Source organism: Leptonotus elevatus, chromosome 10 (assembly GCF_054856555.1).
Source record: "Leptonotus elevatus isolate MCC_2025b chromosome 10, RoL_Lele_1.0, whole genome shotgun sequence".
NCBI classification, from domain to species: Eukaryota; Metazoa; Chordata; class Actinopteri; order Syngnathiformes; family Syngnathidae; genus Leptonotus; species Leptonotus elevatus.
Genome location: NC_141248.1, coordinates 2,131,510 through 2,148,151, shown reverse-complemented (window position 1 = coordinate 2,148,151; position 16,642 = coordinate 2,131,510). Strand labels below are relative to the sequence as shown.

The 16,642-nt window shown below is 39.3% G+C and overlaps 1 protein-coding gene and 1 pseudogene across 1 annotated transcript; one reads left to right on the top strand and one right to left on the bottom strand.

Annotated features, from left to right (window-relative positions):
• Positions 1-2,286: 2,286 nt before the first annotated feature.
• LOC147166737 (uncharacterized) lies at positions 2,287-15,567 on the bottom strand. Its single transcript, XM_086088116.1, has 2 exons — positions 15,328-15,567; positions 2,287-4,859 (listed from the first exon to the last, which is right to left on the bottom strand). The coding sequence occupies exons 1-2, from the start codon at positions 15,503-15,505 to the stop codon at positions 4,009-4,011; spliced, it is 1,029 nt and encodes a 342-aa protein (XP_085944242.1). The 5' UTR covers positions 15,506-15,567; the 3' UTR covers positions 2,287-4,008.
• On the top strand, positions 13,178-14,610 carry LOC147166738 (general transcription factor II-I repeat domain-containing protein 2A pseudogene; annotated as a pseudogene).
• Positions 15,568-16,642: the final 1,075 nt, after the last annotated feature.

Here is a 16,642-nt window from a genome sequence, read left to right as displayed (position 1 = left end):
TTTGCCTGCTTTTTTACAGCATTAGTATCACCTTCAATTTAAGTTAGGAATGTTGGTACAAGCTGCAAAGTTTAATCAAAGTTGAATGTATTACCATCTGAAGTGTCTTTATTTTTAGTTTGGACATACCTTAAAGAATTCCGGCTGTAAACTAATGATGGTTATGTAAGATTGTGTGTGGCACTCCGAATTGAGCATTGTCATTGCATAGCCGACACGGATTGTGTTAGTTATCAACATTAAGCTATTATTAAGCTAATTATTTGTGTGCCATGCATAAAACTTGCCATGCATGAAACCTTTATTAGATGTGCACATGCACATTTTTGTGCGCGTGGGGGCGTTATAGCCTCCGCCTTCCTAACTGAACGTCCTGCCATAAAACTGTCTAGAGCCGCCAGTGGTATACGAATGACATAAATGCATGTATAATTTTTATATGCATAAAACTTGCAAACGTAATATTTGTAGAGACAACTCCTTTCCAAATGTTGAACAAATGGGTTAACCAGTCTGGCATGTATTATTTTTATTATTTATTCACTGTACTCTTTATTCTACTTTGGCTATGCTGGTGACCATCAGATATCGAAGAGCTGATTGGAGTTTTGAAAACGTTTTCCGATATGAAACCTCAAGATGTATAAAAAGATGTGTATTTGACTTGATGAAATGAAATGGAATGATGGAATGTTGTGTACTTGTACTGTGAGAGGTAATAATGCCACCTGTTGGGGAAGAACTTGTAACTACACTTCAAAAGGGAATTCAAATGAGAAACATGTTTGATAGGCCTTATTTGTTTATCAATTTGGTTGTGTTTAAAATACTTTCAAAATGTATTCCATAACATTTATTAAATCATCAAAATCAGTTGTAATGTGTGTAAAAAGAAAAAAAGAAAAAAGAGGGACATCATCGTTTAATGGTTGAACAATGGTTAAATTCCTACTACAGTTCTGAATTCTGCTTGAGTGGTTTGTAGTGGAATGGATGATGTCTGTAGTAGAGGGGCAGGTGCTGGCTTAGTTTCGATGCTTGATGGCAGGCAGGCAAGTCCATTTCAAGTCCCATTGTCCCCACAGAACTTTAAAAGCATGAGCTAGATTTCATTATTCATAGAAAATAAAATAACCTGAAATCTGTCAAACATAGGTGATAAAATGCTTTGGGGTAGTTCTTCTCACCTCAAGCTGGGGCCTTTTTCCAAATATCAATCAGTGTTAGCACAAAACTCTCAGGTTTCTGCTTGAAAGCATTACTACTACTACTACTACTACTAATAATAATAATATTAATAATAATAATTTGACAAAGTACAATTTCTGGAGAAATCGCGTGGGAATACTGAATAGCTGAATGCTAATATTTGAATCCATGTGGGATGCTTTATTATAAGAAAGCTGGTAATGATAAGTTGTATGTATGGAAGTGGGCGTGAAAAGTGGTACTTAAAAAAAGTTCAATGTCAGTCCCATTGAAAATGAATGGGGAAAAGCATGAATTTTTGTAGCAAGTTGAACGGTGTACATCGGATGTATTATGTGGGATTTTTTTGCACTGTAAAAAAGTGAAGCGAATAAAATGCTATAATAATCATATTGAATAAAGGTTAGAAACAACATAATAAAAGCCTACTATACTAATTCAATCCCTCCATTTTCTATACCGTTTATATTCACTTGGGTTGCAGATGAGCTGGAGCCTATCCTAACTGACCTTAGCTGAACTTTATATGGGGTTAATCACAGGCACTTTAAATGGTGCCAGGTGTGTGTTGAATCCCATTCCAAATGAGTGGTTGCTTAATTCTAAACACACAGCCACATCTCCACTTATAAGAGTGGAGTGGAGTGCGCATTTATGCAACCACATTATCTCAGTTGTTTATTTCCCCCTCAAAGTTTTTTTTTTCTTTCTGTTGAGTTGTACAGGTCGCATTTTGGTGAAAAAGATTTGAATTGATTTGTATTGGTTTCACTTTTTTATATCACAAAGACATGGCGTCTCAACAGTGCCAACTTTCCATATTTACTGTATAATAATTTAATACTGTACATGATCAAATGCATATTCACAATATGGAATTCTTAAATTCACTTATTTGCAGATTTCTTTTTTCTTCTTCACCTATCCTCCATTAGCTAATGATAACTTGTGACCCACAAAAAAATTTGTTTGACACCCCTGTCTCGAGGTTCTCAAGGTCTATGACACTACTGTGAAACATGGAGTCCAGATTAATTTAATTTGCTCATTGAATAAAATACTATAAGTTCACAGAAGTACAATACTGGAATTTTTATTGCAAATTTTCTGTTAAGTTTGAATGATGATTATTTGTCGGTTTCTATCATTCAACCATTGTGGGTCCCTACATTGTATCCACGCCGATAACAGAAACTGAGCCACATAAAATGGCTTACACCTTACACACCAGATCCTTGAGTCTTTCTTCCACTGACATTACAAACAAAAATACAGCTACATCTGGCAGTGTACAGAATAATTGTCTCCTCAAATCATAATACAGAGAAGATAAAAACAACACCCAGCACCATAATCCCACACCAGACAAACGCATGAATCATGAAGTTTTGTGTAGGTATTGTGACCAAGATCGCAATAAGCCTTAACGTTATAACAACTCCAGGGCTCTCTATGTGCTGAGCAAGCAGATAACGATTGTATCCCTTGTGAGGGGTGTTTGTCTAAACCAAACCAAGATATTGGTTTCAGTGTCTATACTGAACTGAGGTGGCCTATTCCTCTGTAATTAATTGGGCTTCAAGAGTCTGAGATCTGACTCTTTGGAATAAGATTGATTTTAGATTACAATCAGTAGGCACAAGGCCTTGTTCGAAACAAATCTTCCTGAAAACTAAACACCATTTTCCACATCAAAACATAATGATCCATCCTCTCGGGTTACCACTACAGGAGACTATTTAACTTTCCTTTGGCCCAATTCATTTACCAAACTACAAAATGTTTGGGGGCTATAATTTAGTTATTTTCCATTTTCAAAGTTCAAACTTTTTGATCTTCTCTTATATGCTCATCAAACTGTCACATTCACCGTCACGTCACATTTTAATTGTTGTTTACTTTTAATATCATCCATCCATCCATTTTCTTAACCGCTTTTCCTCATAAGGGTTGCGGGGGGCGCTGGAGCCTATCCCAGCTGGCTTCGGGCAGTAGGCGGGGTACACCCTGAACTGGTTGCCAGCCAATCGCTAGGCACTTTTAATATCACACAAAATATATTTTTCTCTAAATCAATACAAAAGGTTGGTCTTTACAACAATAAGCTGTTTACAAAGACATTTTCATTTCTCTATGAACATGTTGCTTTCATCTATTCTTTAACATTTCATTGAACAAGCAAACGACACTTGATTGACAATTAATTCTGATTTCATTGCTATTACTATTATTAAACTATTTCTAAGGGTGCAATAATTTCCAAATCACCCAAGTGGGTTTAACCAAGCAGATTTTGTTGTGCTTGTTGATAGGACTGGGTATTAATTCAGATTTCCAAAATGTATTTGATTCAAATCGATTCAGAAGGGCCCCGATTTGGTTCGATTCACGATTCAAATTGATTTTCAATTCAGTTAAGGATTTCAAGCAGTACCAATTTTCCTTTTACAGTTTAGAACAGTACAATTTAGAACAGGCTTCCTCACGCTTGGTCCTCGGGAGCCGGATTCCTGGGTTTTAGATGTTTTTGCCAAAATATCCAAATTTGGCAGGCCGTAGCTCCCAAACCTCTGGTCCGATTAACCCAAAATTTGAGAGTTAGTGTTGTGAAATCACTTTCAATAAGTACAGCAAGTATCATTCAAATCAAAATCTGTTTGGTTATAATTTTCATATTTTTTTGGGTGATTTGGCATGGAATGACCCTTTCACAATTTCAAAATATACAGATGACTTGACATTGTTGAAATAATCATCAATAAAGCCCAAGATCAATAATTTTCCAACTGATTGTTTGTTTTATCTCGTGTAATTGTCATGTGCTCTCATGTGCTTTACCAGTGTCCCTCTGTTATTATAACTTTTCTTGCATATGGAGCAGGCGAAAGGCTTCTCACCTGTATGAAATCTCATGTGTGAAGTTAAAGATCCCCTACGAGTGAAGTTTTTACCACAAAACATGCAATTAAAAGGTTTCTCTCCTGTATGTACTCTTTTGTGTCTGTCCAAACTTGCCTTTTGATTAAATTTTCTGCCACATTCGATACAGCCAAATGGTTTCTCTCCTGTGTGACACGACATGTGCCTCTGCAAATTGTGGTTGTATTTGAATATTTTGCCACAGTCTGTGCACTTGTAAAACTTGACCTGATTATGAGAGCCAAGATGAGTTTCAGGATCACTGGATTGCCATGAGTCCGAAAATGGCTGATCAATAGTCTGATTCCTGCTATTCTTGAACTTGCCCGTATTTTCAAGAGCAGCCTGACTAATGTTAGTTGCTGGTTTGACACTCGCTACATCCAAGTGAAAAAACGAATCAGAGTTTCCGCAGCCTTCTTCATTAGCTTCACATTTAGCTTGCTCACATAAACTGGAAGTAGGAGAAACGGCTTGTCTGTGTGCAACACTTTGTCTTTGCTGCATTGTCGATGAAAGTGGTTTCTCTTTAGCCTCTTCATTTGCCAAAGAGGCTTTCATCTCTTCTGATTTTTGACAGTGATTTAATATTGGACTTTTCCAGACTTCTTCCAGTTCCTCTTTGACATATGGGGGCGGTGGAGTCTCTTGTTCCAGACTTTGGCTCTTCTCTGGATGCACAGGGGGCATCTTTATGCTGATTAGCACAGGTTGGATGTGCTGAGACGCTTCTGAAATACAAACAGGAAACAGACATAAGTCACTGATGTTGGAACAATAGACATTTACCTGACTTCGGATGCTGGCAGGGTGTGAATCTAAGTCTGATTGTTCGTTACAGTATGTGGCCTGCAACTGACGGGCGACTAGTTACGGGTGCAGTTTGCCCAAAGTCGGCTGGTACAGGCTCCAGCACCCTGTGAATCCTGAACAACAGGATAAGTGGTATTGACATGCCATTAATGATACCCTATCAATTAGTATTATTATTTATTAGGGATGCACGATAATGCTATTTTCAACTGATACCGATAACCCAATAATTTACAAAGTGCAGATGTCGATAACCAATAAGTAGGCCAATAATCATTTGCAAAATTAACTTTAATACAAATATACTTTCGAGTCCTACTATACTGTAAGTCTAACATGTACAAATACATTGAAACATAGTGTAAAGCACCATGAATTGATTTTATTGATTTCTCTGCTTCAAAGACTACAAGTAACTAATTTTGAGTTTGCCAAAACAATTATGTTTTAAAAATGCAACAAAAAACTGTGAGGGTAACATATTTTGGGGAGTGTTGTGGAATTTTCAGCAGTAAGGCGAGATGAATGAAACTGTTTGGAAAACAATTTGTCTTTTGGGTTTCTTTTCTTTTTGAAGCTTCAAATATAAACTAGTCTTACAGAGCAGTCTACAAGAAATGATCTGAGAGAGTGTGCGCAGTAAATTATCATGGGAAGATTTTTATGCAGCCTGGTTAGGTTTTGGGAGAAGAAAAAGAGGGTCAGCTAGACAGGAAAGCAAGCAGTCTGTCCCGAGCAGGCTTATCAGTCAAGGTCACTTCGATATTGCTTCATGTACAAGACGTGAAAAGTCCTTTGTCAAAGAAAATACAGGGGTCCACAATACAGTATTAACTTGGTATGTTAATATGTGTTAAATAGTTATCTTCTATAACAGGACAGTAGAGAAAGCCAGCACTGGCGACTGCCATGTCGCCGAAAGAAAATAATATATATATATATATATATATATATATATATATATAAATATATATATATATTATACACATTTACAAGCTTATGTGAATAGCACAAATGTGCACGTTTATGTCCCTGCATGGTCGCGAAGTTGCTACATTGTTTTAGTTCACATATTTCCATTGTCAAGATTCTTGCAAACATTCACTCGGTGATTCATGCTTATTAGTTAAGTTTTTTGTTTTTTTAGTGCTAAATATGCTGCAATTATACTATTTACATATGTCAAAGATATAATAGTTTGGTGTTTTATTAATAGGCTGTGAATATTTTCATTCATCCAGGTCACTTCATTCTCAGGGCAGTGAATCCATCACAATGGAGCTGTTTTTTGTTTTGTTTTTCTCTACAAGTTTTTTGTTTTGTTTTATTTATTGAATGTAGAAAAATATTACAAAAACGAGCGATTCTCACAGTTGGACATCCAGGCAATTATGACGTCACCAACCACAGTAACGCGTCGCCATATTGAAAAGGGGGCATAACACCAGCAGTTGCTCTGTCGTGCATTGGATTACAAACGCGTCAAACTTCGTTCTTATTTGCGATGTGTTGTCCGTCGGAATGACTAAAAGTTGCTGCGTTGCGGTTTGTAAGACAAGGAAGAATTCGGAGCTGCATCTGCAGTTCTTCATTCTACCTCGTGAGAAGAAAATGACACAAATGGCTGAAAGCAATCAATCGAGGAACAGTGAGAGCAGGCGGTACCGTGGAAGATTTTTGCCTGTGGGAATCTAAATCCAGGCACACTTACGTTTGCAGCCAACATTTTATTACTGGTGAGTAAAAGTTGAATAGATTTTTTGCCCTAATCAGCTGCTAGGATTCAATAGACTAGGCAGTGGTTATTATTACCGTAACCGGCAACTCTCTTGTTAGTGTTATTTTGCCGTGAACTGCTCTGATTGGTCAATCGCCAGAGCGATATATTATTGGCCTGGCGGGAATAGGTTATTTTGCCGTGACGCGAGTCATGCACTGCGTGGTTCCTGCCTCGTAACACCCCACTTTGTTCTACCGCGATTCACGGCAACATAACGCTTTGAGGCAAATTGCCGTATATACTACCAGTTTGCTCACTTCCACACTAGGGGTGTGGAAAATAATCGATATTAATGGATGCATTGATGCGCACATGCACGATGCGAGTGCGTCGGCTTATTCACTGGGTATCGATGTAATTGACGTGTGAAATCTAGATCCATCTTGATGCGTTGGCGTGCATCGGTAAATTTCGATACAAGTGCCGTTTTATTCATTGTAAACTTCATCCCATCTGCTGTTCCCCAAAATCCCAGGGCGCAGTGAATGCACCATACGGAAGCCGTTAGGCACCCACAGTACACTAGTAAAACATCATGGACGTCCGAGCGAGCAGCAGCGAGGAGGATTATATATGTAATGCACCCGCAACGTTTAAATCATATGTTTGGAAACACTACGGATTCGCAAAAAAAAGACGGAAAGCTTGACAAAACGTCCGTCATTTGCAAAGAATGCCGCGTGAAGAAGCCGTACAACGGCAGCACGACAAACATGCAGACCCACTTAAAAAGGATACACTACATCGCTAACAAGTGTACCGCCGCCTCCCTGTCTAGTTCTAGTTCCTCGTCGGACACCGGAGAAGGACTGAGCAAATTAGGTCAGGATCAGAAAAATTTCGCTTTTTATTTTGGGGGTCCTCTCTCTGACCGTGCAATGGCTATAACTAAAGCCATTGCTTACTGCATATGTAAAGACATGCAGCCTTATAGTGTGGTGGAAAATGAGGGCTTCAGACAGCTCGTGCACGTTTTGGAACCCAGGTATAAAATACCAGACAGGTCTGTCTTCACTGACAAACATATTTCCGATCTGTACAACAAAGTGAGAAGTGAGATTGTTGTGTCGCTGAACAGTGCACAAAGAGTCGCACTTACAGTGGATGGGTGGACGTCTTGCGCCACTGACTCGTATATAACAGTGACGGCACACCACATTGACATGGAGTGGGAAATGCAAAACTTCGTTCTCCAGACCAGAGCTTTCCGGGAGTCCCACACCGGAACAAATCTTGCAGAGTTACTGCGTGACGTTACCCGCGAGTGGAAGATTGGTGACAAGAAGCCAGCGTTAGTCACGGATAATACAACAAACATGATCCTGGCTGGGTCTGCTGCAGAAATGAAGCCACATGTGCGGTGCCTAGCACACACACTGAATTTGTCCTCGCAAAAAACATTTAAAGTAGACCAGGTGAAACCTATCCTGGTGAAAATAAGGAGAGTCATAAAAATGTTTCATAAAAGTACTAAAGCTTCTGATGCTCTCCGTGATCAGCAGCACAGCTTGGGTCTGGCACACCACAAGCTAATCCATGATGTTTCCACAAGGTGGAATAGTTCCCTTGAGATGTTGGAGCGTTTTTGGGAACAGAAGGATGCTGTGGCGGCAGTATTTAAGGAAAATCAAGCCAAGGGGAGAACCACTGCCTGCCCTCTCAGATGATGAGATGAAACTTATCCCAGAAATTGTGAAACTGATGTCCCCCCTGAAATTGGCAACCAAGCTCCTCAGTGAGGAAAAGACCCAGACTCTCTCCATTGTTTCCCCACTACGGTCAGAATTTGGAGAAAACCACAGCGATCTAGCAGTCATTGGCAAGATGAAAGACAATTTCAGGCAGGACTTTGAGTCCCGTTACAACTACATCCCAGATTTCCTCGACAATGCCTCAGCCCTTGACCTCCGCTTCAAAGACCTCCACTTCATGGATGCTGACAACACTGTAAAGGACGTGATATTCCTGAGGATAGCAGACCAAGTGGAGGATATGGTAAGAAATACAATATTAGCAGCAGTTAGTTTTACTCTTATTATTTTCTGTCTCACTTAAGGGTTTTCTGTTTTAGTTCTAATTAGGTTACAGTATATGTATTTATTTATTTCACATGGAAAATAAATTACTTATGCTAGTTTTCAACACTTGTCCAAGTTGGCTTTTCTAGATGATGATGATGAGCTCTCTGCTCTGCTGATTGTCAGGCAAGGGCTGATGGTATGCTAGATGATGAGAGCCAGGCAGCTCAAGCAAAAGAAGATGGGAGAGGCCACAGGGAGGAAGAGGAGGAAGACAATGAAAATGATGTGGAGACGGAGGAAGATGAGAGAGGTTTGTTGTGGGACTTGGTTTTGTTATCTATAATAGTGCATTGATTTGAAAATAGGTGTGATGATGATATTGTATTGTAGTCATATGGTAGTTTAACTAATAACTAATTTAATATGCTGATATTATTGTAAACAAAAGAACAGGTTCATGCAGCTATATGTGACTTTTTTTTAAGCACTACAAAGTGAGTTATGAGACTGTGCTATTGTTTATCATTTCTGTTAATGTATCTGCACCCAGAGGGGGATGTGCATTATACTGTCTATTTTTTGTTGTTGTTTGTGTTTGTGATATTATTGTAGACATATTGCTGTGACTCGTGTCTCTTTTGTCCTGTCTTGCTTTGCCTTGTCTACCCTAGATGATGAGCCAGAGCCTCCCAAGAAAAAGTCAGTCATGGACCAGTTGCTTGGAGGTTTCCTCGTTCCTACAGTACCAGAGAAGACCATAAGGGAGAAAGCTAAGGAGGAAATAACAAAATACAGGGGGAGGGATGGGATAGATGTCAATGGTGATGTCTTGCAGTGGTGGAAAGAACAAGTGGATCTTCCACTCCTTTCAAAATTGGCAAGGAGCTATTTGTCCATCCCTGCAACAAGTGTCCCCTCTGAACGAGTGTTCAGCACAGCAGGTGACATTATAACAGCAGAGCGCAGTCGGCTTTCTCCTTAACATGTAGACCAACTAATCTTCCTGAAAAAAAAACCTGAAGCAGCACCATATGAAATGCATCACAAAGTGAGGTGTTGACAGTGAGTGGTATTTGCAGAAAGATGTTTTCATGTTCTTTTCTTTTTAATTCTTATGAACATTTCGTAATGAGACACTCAGTGAGAGTAGTCTGTGTTTACACTACAGCAGCAGCTGTGAGTTTCAGATGCCAAATTGTTTACATTTTATTTGCACAAAATCCAATTGTGAAAGGGTATAAGTTGTTTTGCACTTTCTGCTCCTTAATACTGTATTAGCCTACAATCACAGTGAGTTCATATAAGCAGTATGTTTTGCAGACAGGAATATGAACAAACATTGATTGCACTATTGTAAGTGTCACTTTAAGTTACTCATTGAGTGTTTTTAAGATGGCAAAAACAGCTCTTTTGTTAAATCTACTGCCGATGAAGAATAAAGCCAAATCATTTTTGTAGTACGATACTGAATTTCATTTTTTTTTCATTTTCCCCTTTGCTTATTTGCATCATGTTGAATTGCATCGTATCGCAACAAATTGCATCATATCGGATCGGATCGCATTGATTTGAACTAAATGATTATCGCATCGTATCGCGTCGTGAAGACGGTGAATCGTATCGCATCGTATCGCCAGAAAATTCCATGTATCGTTAAAGTATCGTATCGCTGGCAGTGCATCGAAATGCGTATCGAATAGTCCTCAGTGCTGAGATTCACACAATACATATTCCATGTGGTATTGAAAGTCATTCTTGTGGTTCCCAATTTAAAAAATTCACTTCTTTCTAGGTTCTAAGGTCAACATGGAGAACCACCCAGATTATGCACCCTCCATCTTCCCAAAGAAAGAAAATAAATAGTCCTGGCTCTGGGTGTAAGGTGGCACGATATGAGAGAGCATCATGGTGATCACGGAGATCTCAAACAGGTATATGATTACTATATCATGCATGACAGGATACAGGATCTTGAAGTTATTTTATTTTCATTCTTAATGCATTACAGTTCCTGGCAGATGAATTGCCGACAAAGAGCATCTCTCAAAGCCTGCACGTCTTCAACTCTAAATGAAACAGAACCTTGGGTTCATGATTAAATTGCCTGACAGGGAAAATAGTCATCAAATCAACCCTCCTGTTTTCCGTGCCAAATTTCCTAGACTAACCACAATTGTTTGACTGTTTTGAGATCTTCATCGAATTGCCAAAGAACCTGCTAGCCAGAGCTCAGTGCTACAGCAGCTACAAAAAACATTGTACTGTTAAAGTATTTGTTGCTTGCAATCCATTGGGAAATGTCACATTTTTGTCTAGTTGTTGGGGTGGGAGGGCTTCTGATGTGCAGTTTGAGTCTGGTTTTGATTCCAAGTATCACATGCCTGGTGACCAGATACTTGCTGAAAGGGGGTTTATACCCTTCATGGGGACTTTGCTACTCGTTGTAGCTGTGAACTTTTGACTCCAGCTTTTACGAGGGGTAAGAAACAGCTACCTGCCAGAGAAGTAGAGATATCAAGGAAAATTTCCTCCGTGAGGATGCATGTCGAACGCGTTATATAAAATAGATTTAGTGTTCTGAAAGGTACACTGTCAATCCGATGTGTGCAGAGTTTGAAAGATGAAGCGTTGGGATGTACTTTATCGAATTGTGATAAGATTGTGCAAGTGTGTGCCATTTTGAGCAACATCAGGCCCCTGCATTGTGTATGATGAACAGTAAATTGAGATCATCTTACAAATCATTGTGATGCATTCATCGTATTTGATTTTTGGTCATTACAGGTTGACCATTGTAACCGCACAGCATTTTTTTCTTAATATTTGCATTAGTTTAATAGTCAAAATCTCCTTTAATCTGTAGATTTTTAACTGTTCTCTTTTCTACTGATGTACTCAAAAGGCGCTTCCATTTCAAATTTATTTCTATAGTTTGGAATCTGTCTTTTGATTGTTGCAGCAGATGTGCTCTGACTTGTTGTTGTTTTTCGTTTTTTTATTTACATGAATAAAGTCTTATGACAGTAAATGGTACCTCATTTGTTTTATTAGCTATTTATTTTCTCCTATTATTTGCAATGGAACATGAAACATGATATAAAGTAAGTATAAATTTTATTGCACAAAGATGAGGTAGAACACAAGTAAATAAAAAAAACTGTGCAAACACCATAAACAATATTTACATGCTATGTAAGCAAAAAATGCAGACAAGCTCACTTTGTTTTACGGCAGTCTCGACAATACCATTTTCTTGCTTTTGACAACCTTTTAAGTTTCAAACACACCAGGTGAGAGAGTCACATGGTGGAGGTGGTTTTACACACGCAATAAAGTGTCTGGCAGTGACTCGTGATAATTATAAGTCATGCTGAACGATTTTAATGAAAAAAGATGCAAAACACAGCTGAAATATATTAATTTCGGGCAACGTTTGTCTAACAATGTTTACCTGTGCGTGCCCCCTTTTTAAAATGGCCGACACGTTGCTACGTGGGATGACGCCATCGTGACATCACGCCGACTGCGAGAATTCCAACGTCTGGATGTGCTAAAATCTGTCCAATTTAAACTACATTGATGGAACTAGTGGACGTGTGTTTCTGTTTCAGCAAATGAAAACAACAACAACACTGGATCTTTTTCGTGTTACAAATACTCACTAGACCAGACATGGGCAAACCACGGCCCGCGGGCCAAATACGGCCCGTTATGCTTTTCAATCCGGCCCGCCAAACTTATCCAATAAGGCTAGAAAAAATTCAAAATCATTAATTTAATTGTGTCCCTGCAATGCCCGCGTTTCACCAATAGGTGGCGCCAGGATTTTTATTGTGGGTGGGCCTGAGGAAAATATGCAAAAAAAAAAATTCCCTTCACGTCCCTAATAGTGCTTTACCGCGGGTACCAAGGACAGCGATTAAGTTGCCACTCTTAACACACACATATTATGGCGTTATTTCGCTTCTTTAATTACGAGGGCGCAGAAAATAAAATCGCTGGCGCGGTCTCACGTAAAGTGAAGGACTGCTGTGAGTGACCATCTGACCCCGTCTGTAGAAATGAGCGGACCAAAGAAAAGGAAAGTGGACGGTGAGGGCCGAGTGTTTAATAAAAAGTGGACAACACGATATTTTTTCACTGAAGTCCGATCAACGGCTGTAGTCTGATATGCCAAGAAGCCGTTGCGGTTTTTAAAGAGTACAATATCAGCTGTCACTTTGCCACGAAACATGCAAATTATGCTAGCAAGCAGTCAACACAAGAACGGGAGGCTACTGCACAGAGGTTGGCGGCTAATTTACAGGCTCAGCAGAATTTTTTTCACCGACAAACTTCAATTCAGGAGTCAAGTACCAGGGCAGGTTTTTTGCTGGAGTTCAAATTGGCGAAGGCTAGCAAGCCTTTCTCCGAAGGCGAGTTTTTGAAAGAATGCATGGTAGAGACAGCTAGTCTCTTGTGTCCGGAGACCAAAGGCAAGTTTGAAAAAATCTGTTTATCACGCAGGACAGTGACTCGCCGTGTGGAACTGATTGATGAAGATATAGTGAGCACGTTAAATAAAAAGGCGGGGACCTTTACGTTATATTCACTGGCACTTGATGAAAGTAACGACATAAAAGACACTGCTCAGCTCCTAATTTTCATCCGAGGGATAAACGACAGTTTTGAGATAACCGAGGAGCTTTTGAGCATAGAGTCGCTGAAGGGGAAAACGCGAGGAGAGGACTTGTATGCACATGTGTCCGCTGTCATTGAGAGGATGCAGCTTCCTTGGAGTAAACTTTCCAATGTCACCACGGATGGATCGCCAAATTTAACAGGAAAAAACGTCGGACTGCTGAAAAGGATCCAGGATAAAGTGAAGGAGCAAAACCCTGAGCAGGACGTTATTTTCCTTCACTGCATCATTCACCAGGAGTCTCTGTGTAAGTCTGTGTTGCAGCTTAATCACGTTGTCGATCCAGTTGTAAAACTTGTTAACTTCATACGAGCGAGGGGACTTAATCATCGTCAGTTCGTTACACTGTTGGAGGAAACCGATGCGGGTCACCAGGACCTACTTTACCACTCTCGTGTCCGCTGGTTAAGTTTGGGAAGAGTGTTACAACGAGTGTGGGAGCTCAAAGAGGAGATTAGCTCATTTTTGGAGTTAATGGGAAAATCCGAAGAATATTCCGAGTTGAGTGACGTGAACTGGCTTTGTGACTTTGCGTTTGCTGTGGACATATTTTCACACCTGAATGAGCTGAACGTGAAGCTACAGGGGAAAGATCAGTTTGTGCACAACATGTACACAAATGTGAGCGCCTTCAAATCCAAGCTGATTTTATTCTCCAGACAAACGTCAAACAAATATTTCGCTCATTTCCCCACACTAGCGTGCAGAAAGGGACCATCCAAAACACGAATAAATACTGCAAATCACTGGACGACCTGCACAGAGAATTCTGCCGTCGCTTCTCTGATTTTAAACAAATTGCCTCATCACTTCAGCTGGTGTCCTGTCCCCTGTCACAAGAGCCTGAAATAGCACCGCCGGAGCTGCAGTTGGAACTGATCGATCTTCAGTCCGACTCTGCTTCAAAGGAGAAGTTCAAGTCTCTTAAACTGAATGACTTTTATGCCTCACTGAACGAAGCCGTGTTTCCAAACCTCCGGAGGACGGCACAGAAGATGCTGGTGTTGTTTGGCTCGACCTACGTGTGTGAGCAGACGTTCAGCATCATGAACATCAATAAAGGCCGTCACAGATCCAAGTTAACTGACCAACACCTCAGATCTATCCTGAGAATTGCCACAACAAAACTAACTCCAGACTTTGATGTACTGGCAAAAAAGGGAGACCAACAACACTGTTCCCACTAAAATTTGTGAGTTTTTCTACTTATGTTCTGTTATGAAAAAAAAGTTTGAAAGTGCGTCTTTTAATTGAGTGTGCCTTTATGCACAGCAGTGGAGCAGAAATGATTGACATTGAGTATTTCGTTGGGTAATAATATGTTTTGAATGTTGAAAGTGATCATCTTTTTTCAATAAATCTTGATTTTTTTAACTTTACGCCTTGAATTGAAATCTATTAAAAATAGATGCAATCACCAGGTTTGACAGATCACAGTGTATGTGCTATTATAATCTATTTACATTTCTCCTCCCACTTTGCCAAATAGTGTGTAAATGCATATTCATTGAGGCAAACGTACTACCTGGATTAGGGCTATTTTATAATAATCATAATAATAATAATACATTTCATTTAAAAACAGCACCTTTCAGAACACCCAAGGTCACCTTACAAAGCATAAAAACACAGCAAAAGTTGAGCTAAAACAATAAAAATGAAGCTATTGGAAAAGCTGTTTTAAATAAGTGGATTTTGCACATTTGAAAAACGCAGTCCTTAGTGCACACTATAAGTAAATCGGGTTGTACATTTATCTGTGTGTTTACTGTGCTATGAGGTCCAAATGCTCCTGGTCCTCACACCCATTGTGGCCCGCAAGTCAAAAAGTTTGCCCACCCCTGCACTAGACAGACGACGGCAAAACAATATAAAGCACTGAGCAATGAATTTAACAATCAGACCTGATCCGCGGTCATCGATCGTCTTGCTGGATAGCTGACTAGCTCCCAGCAGCCTGCGATGATGCTTGAGCTCGTCCTCGTATTCGGCTATTGTTTTCTCAAATATCATCATAATCTCATCAACAGCAACGGACAGCCTCTCACTGACAAATGCTCTTAATAATTGAACAGAAGGCATTTTAAGGTGATCGCCAGTCGAAGAGTTGATGCCCGTTTTCTGGTGTTTTGTATCCGCTCTGTCTCTTCTTCTAACGCCACTGGTTGTAACAATAATTTATTCGGGTGCTTAACGCCATCTACCGGTCAGGACCAGCATTGAAGCAAAACAGATCCACACACAGAGTCCTTTAAAAAAAAAAAAAGACAAAAATACAGATTTATATACTATAGTAACGTTTAAGTAAATAGATATACAGTAGAAAAAATATTCACAGACTAGGGCCAATATGTAAAAAAAATATATAAAAATTATTTTTACCTTTCTTCTTGTTTATAAATTTAAGAGTTCAGTTAGAGTTAACCAACATTAATTAAAAAAAATACCGTAAGCTTGAACAAAATTTGGCTTTTGTGAATATGACATTTCCCTAACAAAATAAAATAACCAAAATATTACATATTTCTGTATCTTTGTATGCAAAATAAGTGTTAATATTTTTATATAACTATAACTTGACGATCAAAGCCTGGATTCCGACTGATGCGGACGGGTTTGTGAGGGTCACTTTATTGCCAGTAAGTACTTCTGACTATATATTTGTTATTTGGAGAGGATTTAAAGAAATAATAAATCAAGTTTGTGCATTATAAAATCCGCTGAGTCATATTGTTTTGCGGTCTTATTCAGGTGTTCCAAAGCACGATCGACAACCACCCTGACTTGTTCCTCATCTTGAAATGGGCTATCCTGGATCGGTAAATGAGAAGGCTAAAGAAAAATCCGTCCAGCGTTACGAATGGAGAAACAAAAGGCAACGAGTATCAGAATTGTGTTATGGATTCCTATGAATTAGACAAAGTATATTTTTGTGCCTAGTTTTTCACTTGAGTGTCCACATATTGTTTATCTTATCCGAATAAACATTACATTCTGCATCTGTGTTTTGATACCTGCCGACCTCACTTGTGTACGCAGTAGCTATAGTTGTTAAGTGGGTTTAACCAAGCAGATTTTGCTGTGCTTGTTGATAGGACTGGGTATTAATTCAGATTTCCAAAATTGATTTGATTCAAATTGATTCAGAAGGGGCCCGATTTGGTTGGATTCACGATTCAAATTGATTTTCAATTCAGTTAAGGATTTCATGCAGTACCA